We start from the raw sequence: 16500 nt of genomic DNA on the forward strand, positions 1-16500 counted from the left end.
CATCCAGCTAATTTTTGTATTTTTGGGAGAGATGGGGTTTCACCATGTTGGCCAGGTTGGTCTCAAACCCCTGACCTCAAGCAATTCACCCACCTCAGCCTCCCAAAGTGCTGTGATTACAGGTGCTAGCCACTGCACCAAGACTTGTTTTCCTTTTGAGCAGTGGGGAGAGTGGGATGGGGTATTGGTCAAAGGGTACTTTAGCTAAATCTGTTATACTTTTCTTTAAAAAAAAAAAAAAGATCTGAAGCAAATATGATAAAATGATAAAAAGTTGATAATTCTGAGTGGTGGGAATACAAGTGTTTATTAGATTGTTCTTTGTACTTTTCTATATCGTTTCAATTTCTTATAACAAAAGTAGGCTGGGCACAGTGGCTCATGCCTACAATCTCCACACTTTGGGAGCCCAAGGCAAAAGGATGACTTTGATGCCAGGAGTTCAAGACCAGCATAGGCAACATGGCCAGACCCTGTCTCTAAAAACAATTTGTTTTTAATAAAATGTGTCTATCATGATGGTACATGCCTGTAGTTGTAGCTACTTGGGAGGCTGAAGCTGAAGCATCCTTTGAGCCCAGGAGTTTGAGGCTGTAGTGAGCTATGATTGCACCACTGCACTCCAACCTGGGCAGCAGAGATTCTGTCTCTGAAAATAAAAATAAAAAAGCCAGCAGAGGCTGAACATGGTGGCTGATGCCTGCAATTTCAGCACCTTGGGAGGCCAAGGCAGGAGGATCGCTTGGGCAGAGACCAAGTTTGAGACCAGCCTGGACAACATAGTGAGACCCCATCTCTACAAAAAATAAAACTAGCCTGGCATGGTGATGTGCACCTGTAGTCCCAGCTCCCTGTAGTCCCAGCTCCTCAGGACGCTGAGGCAGGAGCATTGCCTGAGCCCAGGAAGTTGAGCAGAGATTGCATCTTGCATCACTGCACTCCAGCCTGGGCAACAGAGTGAGACCCTGTCTCAAAAAAAAAAAAAAGCAGACAGAGGAACAAAGAGGGGCAGTGGACAGACTGCTTTTAAGGAAGCTGGAACCAACAGAGGTAAAGCCAGCTGAATTTGAAAGAATGGTAAGAGGCCCAGTGAGGCAGCTAAGGGCAGAGCCTGTGATGAGGGGCAGGCATGGAGAGCTCTGTTCTCAGGGTGACAGCTTAGCAGGGAGTCCCCCAAACTGGGAGTCCCCCAAACCAGGCTCCCCTTGGATCCTGAGGGATTTCTTTGGGGATCTCACTCAGGAGCTTTTGGTAGAAGGGTGGTTACTGTTGTTCAGTCCTGAGAGCTCGTGCTCCCATAGGGATACTACTGGAAGATTTCTTGGTTGTGGGAGTGTCCATGGTGCTGGACATCTGCATTCACAAAGGTGGGCTCACATTGCCCCCTAGTGGTCACAGAGTCCCTGCACAAAGGTCACATTTCTCAACTTTTTTTTTTTTTTTTTGGAGATAGGGTGGTGCTGTAGTCCAGCACCCAGGCTGGAGTGCAGTGGTATGTTCTTGGCCAGCCTGGACCCTCGCAGGCTCAAGCAGTCCTCCTACCTCAGCCTCCCGAGTAGCTGGGACTATAGACACGCACCGCCACGTCTGGCTAATTTATTTTTTGTAGAGACACAGTTTCACCATGTTGGCCTGCCTGGTCTCAAACCCCTGGACTCAAGTGATTCTCTCGCCTCAGCCTCCCAAAATGCTGGGATTACAGACGGGAACCACAGTGCCTGGCCTATTTCTCAGCTTTTAAGGCCCACATTGAACTCCCCTTTCACCCCATCTCCCATCCTTTACACAAGTAATCCCACCAAAGAAAGAAAGGATAGAAGGAGGGAGGAAAACTAGTAGTCAACTGTCTTTGGAGATGAAAAGAAGAATATTGTAACACTCTCCCTTGTTTCAGAAAAGATCCTTAAACAGCACTGATAACTTTCATTATTTTAAATACTGTTGTTGATAAAGGCTAAAAAATAGCTGTAATAATGCTGAGGGAAGCAGTAACGGCCAGGATGAACAAGAAGAGCAGGTGTAAGAGGATGTGGCATGGCCAGAGGGAACACAAAGTGGAAAACCTGGATAGAGAGAAAAATCAAAGGCGGGATTAAGAGTGGAAAGAGCCTGGGCACTGAAATCAGGAAGAGCCTGGACCTAGTGTCTGTCACTCACTAGCTGTGAGGTTGCAAGCAAGTCATTTTGCTTCACTGAGCTTATATTTTCCAATTAAAATGGCGAAAACTGGCCAGGCGCGGTGGCTCATGCCTGTAATCCCAGCACTTTGGGAGGCCGAGGTGGGTGGATCACCTGAGGTCGGGAGTTCGAGACCAGCCTGACCAACATGGAGAACTCCTCTCTCTACTAAAAATACAAAATTAGCCAAGTGTGGTGGCGCATGCCTGTAATCCCAGCTACTCGAGAGGCTGAGGCAGGAGAATCACTTGAACCCTGGAGGTGGAGCTTGCGGTGAACCGAGATCACGTCATTGCACTCCAGCCTGGGCAACAAGAGCAAAACTCTGTCTCAAAATAATTAAAATAAAATAAAAATAGAAAATACTGCAATTACTTTTGCACCAACCTAACACATAAAATGAGCTCCTTTGATTGGTTTGTTATTCTCTGAATTAAACAAGAGATAGTGGAGCACCATGGCTAAGTGCCCACTGGAGCCAGGGGGCCCAACGAAATGCCAGCATTTCCACTTACTGTGTAGTCTTGGGCAAGCTACTAAACCTCTCTGTGCCTCCGTATCTTGAGGGGTGTTAACAGAGCCTCACAGGTCTGAATCTGTGAGATTTGATGAATTAATGTACACAAAGTGCTTAGAGAAGTACCCAGCAAGGATCTACTAAGAGTTGACTTTTTTTTTTTTTTTCCTGAGACACAGTCTTGCTGTGTTGCCCAGGCTAGAGTACAGTGATGCAATCACAACTCACTGCAGCCTCCAGCTCCTGGGCTCAAGCGATCCACCTCAGACTCCCAAGGAGCTGGGACTACAGGCACACCACCACACCCCACTAATTTTTAAATTTTTTGTAGAGATGGGGGTCTGACTTTGTTGCCCAGGCTGGTCTCAAACTCTGGGCTCAAGCAGCCCTCCTGTCTCGGCCTCCCAAAGTGCTGGGATTTCAGGCGTGAGCCACTGTGCCCAGCCAAGAGTTAGCTATTATTAATACACGTGTAAAGTGACTAGAATACAATCCATGAGTTAGTATTCCCTTTCCCCGTCTCCTGGAATCTGGTCATGGTCAAAATGCGGTATCTTCATCACATGAGCAGCATTCGAAGGGTACTCCTGGCTGGGTGCAGTGGCTCACACCTGTAATCCCAGCACTTTGAGAGACCGAGGTGGGTGGATGACGTGAGGTCAAGAGTTCGAGACCAGTCTAGACAACATGGTGAAACCGCATCTCTACTAAAAATACAAAAATTAGGCTGGGTGCGGTGGCTCACACCTGTAATCCCAGCACTTTAGGAGGCCAAGGCAGGCATATTACCTGAGGTCAGGAGTTCGAGACCAGCCTGGCCAACATGCAGAAACCTTGTATCTACTAAAAATACAAAAACTAATGGGGTGTGGTGGTGCATGCCTGTAATCCCAGCTACCTGGGGGGCTGAAGCAGGAGAATTGCTTGAACCAGGGAGGCAGAGGTTTCAGCGAGCCAAGATCGCGCCACTGCACTCCAGCCTGGGTGACAGAGCAAGACTCATTCTCAATAATAATAATAATAAATAAATAAATAATAAAATAAAAACACACACACAAAACCCACAAAAATTAGCTGGGCATGGTGGCGCACATCTATAATCTCAGCTACTCAGGAGGCTGAGACAGGAGAAACACTTGAACCCAGTAGGCGAAGATTACAGTGAGCTGAGATTGTGCCACTGTACTCCAACCTGCGCGATAAAGTGAGACTCCATTTCAACAATAAAAAAGAGTACTCCCCAAACAAGCCTGGTCTGTACTCCACAATACCCGCCAAGTCTGTGGGCACCAGCCCCTTTGCTCCACAGATCTCTTCTCATAATCCTGAGCCCTTGCACCCCAGATCCCTGTCTTCTACGCATTATCTTGTTGGAGGAAATGGGGCTAACAGGCTTCCCTGACTGGCCAGGGGAGGAAGCTGTGGATCAGAATGCGCCTGGCCTGATGGACATCCCCAGCAGAAGAAAGAGGCCCCCAGAAATGGGGTCCAGGAATGCCTCAAGGAGCCCTGCCCATTTCGACTCCGAGACACCATCACCCCAGGGGAAGCTGCACGCCTGTGCTCAAATATCTTGTGATCAGTGCTCAGCGAGGCAGCTGTGACCACAGAAGAGCTTTTGTTCATACACAGCCAACTGGCTCAGGCGGGCAGCCAGCACATGAGGCCGCCGTCAGCCGGACATCTGACTATCAGCCGTGGCCACATTAGCAACAAGCTCTTGGCCTTTCTGAACAGCCTTGGGAAGATGTGGAAGACACAAAAGATCAGGACCAAGACAAGGTAAGGAGGCCAGGACCGGGAGCCACAGAAGAAAGAACGCACTAGCTGGGCGCGGTGGCTCACGCCTGTAATTCCAGCCCTTTGGAGCCCGAGGAGGGCGGATCACTTGAGGTCAGGAGTTCGAGACCAGCCTGGCCAACATGGTGAAACCCCTTCTCTACTAAAAATAAGAAAATTAGTTGGGTGTGGTGGCAGGCACCTGTAATCCCAGCTACTCAGGAGGCTGAGGCAGGAGAATTACTTCAACCCAGGAGACAGGTTGCAGCGAGCCAATATCACACCACTGTACTCTAGCCTGGGGGTAGAGTAAGACTTTTATCTCAAAAAAAAAAAAAAAGGCTGGGCGCGGTGGCTCACACCTGTAATCCCAGCACTTTGGGAAACTGAGGCGGGCAGATCACGAGGTCAGGAGATCAAGACCATCCTGGCTAACATGGTGAAACCCCGTCTCTACTAAAAAAATACAAAAAATCAGCCAGGGGTGGTGGCAGGCACCTGTAGTCCCAGCTACTTGGGAGGCTGAGGCAGGAGAATGGCGTGAACCCGGGAGACGGAGCTTGCAGTGAGCAGAGATGCGCCACTGCACTCCAGCCTGGGCGACAGAGCAAGACTCTGTCTCAAAAACAAAAAACAAACAAAACAAAAAACACACAAAGAGTTTATACAAAAACCTTTTATTGACTGTATTTCTTCTCCCCATAACCTGGAACCCAGCCAGCATCTATGGCTTCCTGCTGTCTGATTCTTGAAAGTGGGGCCTTGGGAACATGGTTGGAGGCTATGGAAGGTGGGAATCTCACCCACCGGCTATGCAGGTTGAAGGAAGCTTTCTTGCCTGGCTGAAGCTACAGCAGCTTCCCAGGGCAGCCCCTCAAGTCTAGAGGACCCATCCCCCACTGAATGGGTGTGAGGAAGAGATGACACATCTTTCGGAGGCCCCATTACTCTCCTCTCCTATCCCACTCCAGGCTGAGGCCCTAGAGCTGAACCAGTCTCTCCCGTGGAGATGGGGCCCAGCAGTGAGGGGAGGGGGTTGGAGGTGAGTGTGTGCAGCAGCTCTGGGTCCTCATCAAAAAAAAAGAAATGCGAAGAGGTTGGCACCTCTGAAATTGAACTGAAGTGGAACAAGGGAAGGAGGATACAGGAGAACAAAAGATGGGTTTGGGGTAGGGCCAACTATTAAGAGGCGACATGGCCCCTATGGGAGCAGGCCCTTCCAGCCCCACAAACACCTGGGAGAGGAAGAGGGAGCCCTGGCCCTACTTAGACAAAGGACTAATGAAAAAATTAACACTTTTGGACTGAGATTGCCAGGAAAGGGCACCCATCAGCCCAGAAAACGGCAGCCAGCCCTCATCGGCCAGACGTGGGCTAGGCTGCCTCCCTGGCCACCACAGCCCACTCTGGGAACTGTCACCTCTGCCTCCACCATTCCTGCCCCACCGCAAGCTCTGCATACCCCCTGCCCCGATGGAGCAGATGCTGCCAACCAGGCTGCAGCTGGTGGGGCAGAAACAAGGACCCTGAGCTCCAGGCCCTGTCCCTGGGGTGAGGCCTCCCCGTGGAGATGTTAGGCTCTTTACCACAGTCCTGCTGCTTTGAGCCAGACATCCAGAACTCTCCTGGGAGGGCAGTCAGCCCACAGGCTCTCTGGAAGACGGGATCCTAGGGAAGCACGCTCGGTGAGGAAGAAGAGCCTTGAAGGTATTGGTTCCTCTCTTTCCTGTCCTAGGTCCTGCTCTGCAGGCTCAGAAGTCCGAGTCTGCATCCATGAGTTCTGCCTCCATCAGGTTGGTGCGGGAGTGAATGGGCCCCAGGCCCTGTCGGCGGCCGTGAGCCCAGGCCGTGGGGGCTGGTGCACTAGGCAGAAATGGATCCTGAGGGGGACTGGGCTCTGGGCAGAATGGGTTGGAGACCAGGGTCCACGCTCCCTGTCGGCAAGAGTCCCCAGCTCCCCAGGCACCTGCAGCCACCAGGCATTTCTGCCGGGGCAGCTGAGGCAGTCGAGGAATGGTACTGGGCGCAGGGGCAGGGGGGTGAAGCTCAGGGGGCGGCGCCAGCGGGCACACCTCCTTCTTCCTCTTTCTCCTCTTCTTCTTCCGGCCCAGGCGCTTCTGCAGTTCTGGGGAGATCTCTGCCTCAACCAGCCACAGGTTGGCTTGTTCCTCTGGGGGCACTGACAGGAGGAGAGAAAACATGAGCCTGGGGCCCTGGCTCTGTCCATGCCACCCCCACTCTCCTGGGAGCCCTTACCCTGTTAGTTCTGGGGCCCAGGCCTCTAGACTCTTAGAGCCTCAGCCCCACCTTTCAGATCCTCTGGCGCCTTTCCTTCCTCTTCCTCCTCCTTTGACAGCCCCTGTACTCCAGTCCCAGAAGCCCCCAGCCTCTGTGCCCCTCCATCTTCCTCCAGCAGCCTGAACCCTCATACCTGGAGTTGCCACAGGGGTGACAGAAATATCCTGGGGCAGTATGGCTCCTCTCCGAGCCACCATCTTGGTGACATGCTGGGCCCAGGCAGAGGAGACATCAGCTGAGGGCTCATTGAGATCAAAGGCCAAGCCCGCTGTGGGAATAGAAGGAAGGAAAGGAGAAGGAATAGTGACTCCCCAGTCCCTGGCAGTGCCTCCCATACTCAGGGCCATTCATCTTCCCACAGCCAGTCCCTCCTGCTCACCAGAGAAAGCTCACCCTGTAACCACGGTGATCTCTACCCCTTCAGAATCTGAAGAGAAGGGCCTCAGGTCCCCAAAGGGCCTAACTGGAGGCCAGAAATCTAGTTCTTGGAACCCTGACTTACTCTTGCCCAGGGATAGCAACTGCAGAATTTAGGAGAAGGGAGAGGGAGGGGAGTCTTCTTGGAACCCAAGCACTGGCAAGCAGACCCAGGGGCAGAAACAGAGACGGGAAGCCCACCCGGGGGGTGGGAGGGGCCTGGGGAAGAATGGGTGTGTGAGTGACAGAGAGAGTGCCTTGCTCCACACAGTCAGTCTTCCAAGTAATCTGTGCGCCCCCAGCAGGCTGGGAGAGAATAGCACATGGGCAGCTCGGGGCCAGGAGGCTCCGGTGGAGGAGGGGCGAGGCTCACCCACAGGCCCATCGTGGGACACAGTGTGCATGCTGAAGGACAGCTCCTGGCCTGGGTTCTGCAGGAGCTCGTGCCGCTTGGAGAAGGCCTTGGCAATCATCTTGCTCTTCTTGATCCGCTTGGGCTCATCGTCACTCTGCCCAGTCAACCTGAGAGTAGAAGGGATAGGGAAGGAGCGTGAAGAAACAGCTGCTTCCCATCAAATCTTGGGAAGGGCCAGCGATGCCATTCTTTCCAGAGAAGGAGGCTCCCAAGGGCCTCAAGTCCTTCAAAGACTCAGGAGTAGAGGCCTTCTCTGCAAAGAAGTGCGGCCAGAATACAGAACTCCTGTGTGCCCAGCCCTCCAATCACTCCACTCTTAAGAGATGATGACAGCTGGCTCTGCACTTGGCCCAGGCACAGGCATTGGGCCACTCAAGGACAGGAGGTGCCACCAGGGGGCAGTGGTGAACCACTGACCAAGGCTGCGCTAGAAGCAGGACCCGACAAAACCTAAAGATGGGGTCCCAAGGCTGAGGGTGAGGTGGGCAGGGCAGGAGGGGCTGGCTGCTGCGCCCACCTGCACCAGGTGCGCCTCCAGATGAGCAGCGTGGCCTTGGTCCAGACCCAGGTGCTCATGGCGATGCCAGTTCCAAACATGGCAAACAGGTTGATCTTCTCCACCAGAAGGCTCGGGCGATTCTTGATCTCACAGTCAGGGATGGGCTTCTTGGTGGGCAGTCCGATGGTCACATTGGCCTGACACCTACAGTGAGGGGATGTAGACAGGTGAGGCTTTCCTTTTTTCTCTCTCTCTTTTTTTGAGACAGGGTCTTGCTCTGTCACCCAGGCTAGAGTGCGGTGGCACGATCACAGCCCACCACAGCTTGCAATTCCTGGGCTCAGGCAATCTCCTGCTTCAGCCTCCCAAGTAGCTGGAACTACAGGTGGGGTTTTCTGAGTCTACTGGGTAGACTCAGACAATCAACCCAAAAACTTTAGAAAGGGCTAAGCCCCACAGCGCTGATCTCAACCCTGGGTGCTCATTAGAATCAACTGGGGAGCTTTTAATAGCTACTGACGTCTGGGTCCCGCCCCAGACAATTAAATCAAATCTCTGGGGCAGAGACTGAGGCATCATTGTGGTTTAAAGTATCCCAGACTGGAGGCCAGAACCTTTAAGGAAGAGCCTGACACAGTCAGGACTTGGACTAGCAACCATTTTAGCAGCTGTCCTTGTAACAGTGGGCACTGCGCTTCTCTCCGCAGTAGAGATGTCTTACTCTCTCCAATCCAGCCTCATTATGACACAAAAAAGCACAGGCAAAACTAGCCGACACTGACAGGTCATTAACCGATCATAGAGAGGTAACTAGTCCTGTGCCGGGATCTACAGCAGGCTCTGCGGGAGAGCACGCAGAATTAGAGGGCAACTTCGTGTCAGTCACGAAGCTGAACTGGCTGCTTAACAGTCACACATGCACCAGCCGGGCAACCAAGGGGGTGGAGAGGGAAGGGCAGAGGTGAGAAAGGATGCAAAGGTTGTTTGCCATGTTTGAGAAACTGCAGAGACTGATGCCTTATGCACCCAGACACCATCAGTTGAATCTGCTGGATGCAGCAGGCACTTGGCAAATCCCTGCTGCCCAGTGGGTGTCCTATGGCCTTGGCTCCGGCTCCCAACACTGCCGCCTCCATGCCCCTCACTCACAGCACATAGTCCCGGAAGCTGCGCTCCCACTCAGCCTGGTTGAAGAAGTCGTAGAAGTGGCAGCTGAAGGTAATGAGCACAAAGCCAAAGGCCAGGAAGCCAAAAATGCCTGTGGAGGACAGGGGCAGGACAGGACGTTACCAAGCCCAGTCCCGCAGCAGCAGTGGGGAGGAGGGAGTCTGCCCCATTGAGGCCTCAAAGACCGCTCGGGCTGGGGTGAACTCATCCTGGGCTCAGTTCAAGAACTGCTTCCTCTAAAATAAAGAAGGGCACTTGAGGCAGCCGTGGGAGGGCCCACGTGGGATGTAGTGGGCAGGAGGAACCAGTCCCGGCATGAACTTGAATTCTTCCCCCCGAGTAGGCCCCCTTCTTCTGAGCTGCCACTACCACTACTACCTCCACACACCCCTCGTCCTTGTCCCCATGGCTAACTTGTCCCACTGACTTACTGCATCCTGCTGGTCACATAGCCCCAGGAGGGTGCGGTGTTGGACTGGCCAGGACCTCAGACCGAAGTCCTGGGGCCACTCACCTAGGCGCAGCATGGTCTCATTGATCTTGCTGGCAGCCTTCTCACTCAGCAGCCCTGGGTGGTTGCTCTTGATGGAGAACAGAGTCATGACTCCTGAACAGAAGGGGGACCTCAGACATTAGCAGGGGTGAGGCTGCCCTGCTGGGAAGGATGGGTGAGTGGGAGGAGGGTCCTAAGGCTCTGGAGTCCCAAGTCTGATTACCCCTGTGCTGACTGAAAGCCTGGGGAGCTAGAGACACTGGAGAAATGGTGAGAAGTTGGTGGCAGGTCTACCAGGGACTGGGAAGACCAGGGCAGAGCCTAGACAGACACGAGAAGAGGAAACCTCGGTCGTGGCCTAGCTGCCCCTGAGGAAGGGGGCAGATCAAAGCTGTTCTGATGGAAAAGGCATAAAACAAACTCAAGAACAGCGCTATCCAATATAGTTGTTGTTGTTTTTTTTAGACGGAACCCTGTCTCCCAGGCTGGAGTGCAATGGTGCGATCTCAGCTCATTGCAAACTCCGCCTCCCAGGTTCAAGCAATTCTCCTGCCTCAGCCTCCCAAGCACCTGGAATCACAGGCACCCGCCATCATGCTGGCTAATTTTTGTATTTTTGTAAAGATGGGGTTTCACCATGTTGGCCAGGATGGTCTTGAACTCCTGAACTCAGGTGATCTGCCCACCTCGGCCTCCCAAAGTGCTGGGATTACAGGTGTGAGCCACCATGCCGGCCTTCCCATAGAAATATGTGATCCACATACATATGGCAATTTTCTAGTGGCCACTTAAAAGAAGTTGGAAGAAACAAGCAAAACTAGTGTTAATATATTTTACAAACCCAATATATTCAAAATAAAAATCATTTCAACACATAATCCATGTAACACATTATTAATGAGATATTTTACATTTTTTTCCTGCTAAGTTTTTTTTTTAATACAGTGTGTATTTCACATTTTACAATACACCTAAATTTGGACTCGTTTCTTTTAGTTGTTGTCTTGTTTTCTTTGAGACAGGGTCTCACTCTATCACCCAGGCTAGAGTGCAGTGGCATGATCATGACTTACTGCAGCCTCAACCTCCTGGGCTCAAGCAAGCCTCTCACCTCAGCCTCTCACATAGCTGGGACCACAGGCATGTGCCACCCTGCCCAGGCAACTTTTGTATTTTTTGTAGAAATGGGGTCTCACTATGTTGTTCAGGCTGGTCTTGAACTCCTAAGCTCAAATGATCTGTCCGTCTCAGCCTCCCAAAGTACGGGGATTACAGGAGTGAGCTTGCTGCACTCAGCCTGGACTAGTTTCAACACATGTGGCTAGTGATTACCACACCAAGACAGCATGATAACGAAGCACAAATCAGAGGCCCAGACACTATGCCAAAAAGAGGGGAAAGAGGCGACTGAACAGAAGACTGGCAGTTCAGGGTGAGGAAACTGAGGTTCACAAAGGAAACCCAACAACAATGAGCTAAATAGATGCTGAGGCTTACTGTGGGACGGCAGCCCGAGACAGGAAAGTCAGGGACCACTAATTCCATGCATGCTGAGAGCTGTGTGTGCTGGGGGCAGAAAGAAGATGAAAACCAAGCTCCAGAAGATTGACAGTACATATCATTAATTTAATAATGTGCACACGGATAACCAAAGGATCCAGGTTGGGCCAAATGGGCAGAGTAGATTACTCAGGGTGTTCATCACACAAGTGCACTGGCCAGGAGCTGACTGGGGCTGGATCCTGGCCCAGCTCCACCTAACAAGCTGTGAGGCTGGGCACGGTGACTCACGCCTATAATCCCGGCACTTTGGGAGGCCGAGGTGGGTGGATCACTTTAGGTCAGGAGTTCAAGACCAGCCTGGCCAACATGGTGAAACCCCGTCTCTACTAAAAATACAAAAACCAGATATGGTGGTGCATGCCTGTAATTTCAGCTATGGGGGAGGCTGAGGCAGGAGAATAGCTTGAACCCAGGAGGCAAAGGTTGCAGTGAGCCAAGATTGTGCTGCTGCACTCCAGCCTGGGCAACAGAGCCAGACTCTATCTCAAAAACAAAAATAAACAACAACAACAACAACAACAAAAACAAGCTGTGAGCCCTGGGCCAAGGCCCTGGAGAGAGGGATGGATTTTTCTGGCCAGCACAAAGGTGTCCCGCAAGAAGTGCCCACAGTGTTTCGTCTGCCTAGAGGGTCACCTTCTACTCTGTGCAAAGGCCCTGTAGCAACTAGCTGGGGTCTCAGCATGGGGGCAGCTGTGTTGGCAGCTCCCAGCTCCCGATCACACACAGCAAGTGCCCAGCACATCTTGTTACCCAGCTGGTCCTGGTCTGGTCTTCACTCACCTCGGATGAGGAAGTAGCCTCCCACGATGAGCACCAGGCCGATTGGGGCCAGCACGAAGCCCGCACGGTATCGGTAGTTCTTGTAGCCCACAAAACAGATGCCACTCACAGAGTCCCCATCCACCTGCGGCAGGAAGGGGCGGGAGGGAAGGTGGGTTACTGGCCCCCTCCCTCAAACTCACCCTATCCAGAACTCCCGTCCCTACCAGTCACTATACCTGCGCCACAGCAAGGATTGCCACAGTGAGGACAAAGGGGAGTGACCAAGTGAGCAGGTGGAAGTAGGAGGTCTTGCCCGAGAGAGGCTGGTAGGTGGTGCCTAGGGCTTTGAAGGAAGTGTGCCAGGCATAGGTGAGAACCACAAACCAAACCACGCCAGCCATGAGGGCATAGTACACGATGACAAAGATGATGACGCAGGACAGAGTCTCATTGGAGCTGTGCAGAGAGGTGAGGTGTCACTTGAGGTGGTCACTCCGTACTCCCTCCACCTGGTCTCCCCACCCTGTGCCCAGACCCTCGGCTGCTGAGGTCTGGAGGTTCCCAGAAGTCAGGGCTTGCAGACAGGATCCAGATCAGATCTGAGGAGGCTCTAGGAGCCACCCCTTTGAGCAGATGCAAACCACGAAGGTCCTGATTCTGAACCTAAGATCCTAACACTGGACACCTTGCATGCAGTATGCAGTAAGGCAGAGCCAGATCCTGCTCTGGATCTCGGCTTTACATGCACCTGCCCCTTTTGGAGTAAACGCACACTTCAGCCTTCCTCCCTGCACCTTCACCCCTGGGTCCCCAAGACACCTACGTGGGCTCCCCAAGCCTCATGGTGCCATCTGCACGGCAGACGATCTCCCGGCGGGCACCATCCATGAACTGGGCCAGCCAGCCAATGCTGCCCACAAAGAAGCACGCATTGACGTAGAAGAGAATAACAGCAGGGTAGCGATTCGAGTTCCGCCAGTCAGCCACGAATGTGGCCTAGAAGAGAGAAGTGGGCCATTCTGCAAGGTTAGGGTTATTCTGCTGACACAGACACCCTTAACTGAGCCCCGGACCCTTCTGAGCATGACCCTTCCCTGGGGACTCCCACCAAGACCTCTTTGCCCCCCTTCCCTCTGGCTCTCTTCCCGTGTTCCAGGCAGAGTGCATCCCGGGCATGCCCTCCCGCGGCTGACCAGGGTGAAGAGCGTGCAGAGGCCCGTGACGGCCCCAAAGGCCGCGATGTAGCTGTGCATGTCCTGGTGCTCAGCCTCGGTGAAGAGCGGGTTCTGGCACTGGATGCCGCAGCCCTCCACGTCCTCGTACCAGCTCTTGGGGTTGTCTGTCCGAACCAAGGGCACTTCGCACTGGCCTGAACTGTTGAACTTGATGTTCTGCACCTCATTCTGGCACCAGGGATGGGAAAAGATGGTGTCAAGGCAGCTCAGGAGCGAGCCTCTCGTTTAGGGAAAGGTATCCAGGTAGCATGGCAGGGTGGCTGGAGATACACCTCTGGGACCTGAATCCCAGGACTGGCTTGGCAAATTATTTGGCCTCTCTGTACCTCAGTTTCCCCACTTCTCTTTTTTTTTTTTTGTTTTTTTTGAGACAGTCTCGCTCTGTCACCCAGCCTGGAGGGCAGTGGCGCAATCTCGGCTCACTGCAACCTCTGCCTCCCGGGTTCAAGTGATGCTCCTGCCTCAGCCTCCCAAGTAGCTGGGATTACAGGTGCCCACCACCACATCCGGCTAATTTTTTGTATTTTTAGTAGAGATGGAGTTTCACCCTGTTGGTCAGGCTGGTCTTGAACTTCTGACCTCATCAAGTGATCCACCTGCCTCGGCCTTCCAAAGTCATGGCATTACAGGCGTGAGCCACTGTGTCCGGCCAGTTTGTTTATTTGTTTGTTTGTTTTGAGACAGAGTCTCACTCTGCAGCCCAGGCTGGAGTTCAGTGGCACGATCTCAGCTCACTGCAACTTCCGCCTCCTGGGTTCAAGCGATTCTCGTGTTTCAGCCTCCCAAGTAGCTGGGACTACAGGCGCCACGACATCAGACTTATGTTTGTATTTTTAGTAGAGACGGGGTTTTGCCATGTTGGCCAGGCTGGTCTGGAACTCCTGACTTCAGGTGATCTGCCAGCCTCGGCCTCCCAAAGTGCTGGGATTACAGGCATGAGCTTATTATAATGGTATTTGGCATATAGTAAACAGGACTAATTGGTATTATTACTATAATTATTACTGTTATTATTTTCATTGAAGATCTCTCCTGCACCACTCAGAACTAGCTCACGTCCTCTGTCTTGGTGGCTCTAGCTGTTTCACATGCTCATGCCTTGACTCCCAACATAGATGAGAAACTTCCTGATAGGCTCCCGTCATCTGTGATGCCCATAACACCACAATACCCAACACAGCCAGTGCTCAAAACATTTTGCTGAACATGTGATCACTGATAAATAAATAGAGAATCCCTAATAGACGGGTCCAGCCAGTGAACTGCAGTTTGAGTTTGTGGCTTGCTGACCCCATGGCTGTAGGCTCAGGGTCTCCAGGAGACAAAGCTCTGGGCTCCCCTGCTCCCCACTGGACCCTGCCCTATACCCGGTCCTGCCCAGCCCAGAGAGCCTGGACCTTGTCTCACAGAGCACTCACCGTGCAGCCTTCAGGGAAGCGGTCAGGAGTGCAGCGCAGGAAGTCAGGCCAGCCCCGCTCCCTCTCCACGATGGCACAGGGGCCTCTGGTGGCCTGGCAGAGGGTACGGCTGGGCAGCTCCACCCGGTCATTCTCACACTTGGGCATGTATACGGCACACAGCAGGGGCTGGATCACTGCCCAGCAGCGGGGAGCATTCCGGAGGCCTGAGGGTGGCAACAGAATCGCAGCGAAGGCCCTTCCTCACTCTGACCCACAGACACAGCTGCACCCCTGTTCCCCAGGCCTTTGCCACACTGCAGCCCATCACTGGTCAGACCTGGCAGGTACAGTGTTTCTCAACAGTGCATCTGGGCAGGACAGTTCTTTATACTGTAGGACTGTCCCATGCATTGCAGACACTTAGGATTCCTAGACTCTGCCAACTCAATGCCAGTAGAACCCAGAAGTGATTATGACAAACAAAAACACCCCAGCCCTCTACTCTAGGGACGGTGACTAGAAGAGAGCCGGGAGAGGAACCTCTGGGCTGCTGGGAATGTTTTATTTCTTAATCTGGTACTGGTTACACGGGATGCTGGGAATATTCTATCTCCTGATCTGATACTGGTTACAGGAGTGTATTCACCCTGTGGGAATCAAGTTCATGATCTGGGTGCTATTCTGTATGCTTACTATAATTTGAGTTTTAAGAAAATAACTGCCGCTTCCAGATGCCCTGCTAGGGAGTGGTAATGCCTCTGGTAGAGCTCCCCGGGGTGGATTTACCTTTTCAGGGGTGCACCCAACCCTCACGGGGCCCATTTGCTAGAACCAGGAGATGTTTCCCTTTGCCCAGACCCCAGAACCCTTGTTCCTCTTACCAAGCGGAGTGAGAGAGAGAAGAGATGGGGGCTTAAGAAGAGGTAGTCAGAGGAGCCAGGCACTCCAAAGCCAGAGGAGGAAGCAGGAAGTCAGATGGAGAGGAACAGAGGAGGCTCTGTCCAGTGCGGAGAGGGGAAAAATGCTGTCAGCAAGACAGAAACAGATGGCGATCTCCCAGCACCCCTCCCCAGCATAGTCCTCCACCCTGCCCATCACAGAAGCCCCTCCTGAATCATCCCGGCTTCAGCAATATCTATTTCCCAAACAAGAAGTTGCATTAGGAGAGAATATGACGATGTGAGAGCCAATGTGGGTGCTGGTCACATTTCCAGGCTGGGGGTGGCAGAGACAGGTAACCTCTCCTTTGGAGGGAAGGCAATATAGTAGAGGGGTAAGGAGCATGCGCACAGCAATTGGCCAGCCTGGGTCCAAATCTTGGCTCCACTGTTTCCTGGCTCTATGATCTTGCGCAAAGTACTTTATCTTTAGCCTCAGTGGCCTCATCTGTAAAATGGGGATGATAGATTTACCTTATGGAACTGCTGTGAAAAGTGAGATAACACTTTAAATGCCCTTGGCAGTACCTGTTATGTAGTAAGCGCTCAGGAAATGTTAGCTCTTATGATTATTTGTTTGAGGCCTCTGACTGCTCCCAGCTTTCAGAATATATTCCAGGGTGCAGAGCAAGTTTCTGCCAGTTAAGAAGCAATGTCCTCCTCCGGCCGGGCGTGGTGGCTCATGCCTGTAATCCCAGCACTTTGGGAGGCCGAGGTGGGTGGATCACGAGGTCATGAGATTGAGACCATCCTAGCTAACACAGTGAAACCCCGTCTCTACTAAAAATACAAAAAATTAGCCGGGCGTGGTGGCGGGTGCCTGTAGTCCCAGCTAC

The 16500-nt window shown here is 52.6% G+C and overlaps 1 protein-coding gene across 1 annotated transcript in view; it reads right to left on the reverse strand.

Annotated features, from left to right (window-relative positions):
* Window positions 1-5135: 5135 nt before the first annotated feature.
* SMO (smoothened, frizzled class receptor) overlaps window positions 5136-16500 on the reverse strand; it is a 51558-nt gene continuing 40193 nt past the window's right edge. The window contains exons 4-14 of the mRNA XM_011995990.1: window positions 14745-14950; window positions 13285-13494; window positions 12915-13087; window positions 12328-12547; window positions 12110-12233; window positions 9785-9877; window positions 9253-9361; window positions 8122-8307; window positions 7563-7711; window positions 6906-7040; window positions 5136-6653 (exon numbers count right to left, since the gene is read on the reverse strand). Of these exons, the coding sequence (XP_011851380.1) occupies window positions 6226-6653; window positions 6906-7040; window positions 7563-7711; window positions 8122-8307; window positions 9253-9361; window positions 9785-9877; window positions 12110-12233; window positions 12328-12547; window positions 12915-13087; window positions 13285-13494; window positions 14745-14950 (2033 nt within the window). The 3' untranslated portion in view covers window positions 5136-6225. The remainder of the gene's footprint in view (window positions 6654-6905; window positions 7041-7562; window positions 7712-8121; window positions 8308-9252; window positions 9362-9784; window positions 9878-12109; window positions 12234-12327; window positions 12548-12914; window positions 13088-13284; window positions 13495-14744; window positions 14951-16500) is intronic.

Source organism: Mandrillus leucophaeus, unplaced genomic scaffold (genome assembly GCF_000951045.1).
Source record: "Mandrillus leucophaeus isolate KB7577 unplaced genomic scaffold, Mleu.le_1.0 Scaffold5, whole genome shotgun sequence".
Taxonomy (NCBI): Eukaryota; Metazoa; Chordata; class Mammalia; order Primates; family Cercopithecidae; genus Mandrillus; species Mandrillus leucophaeus.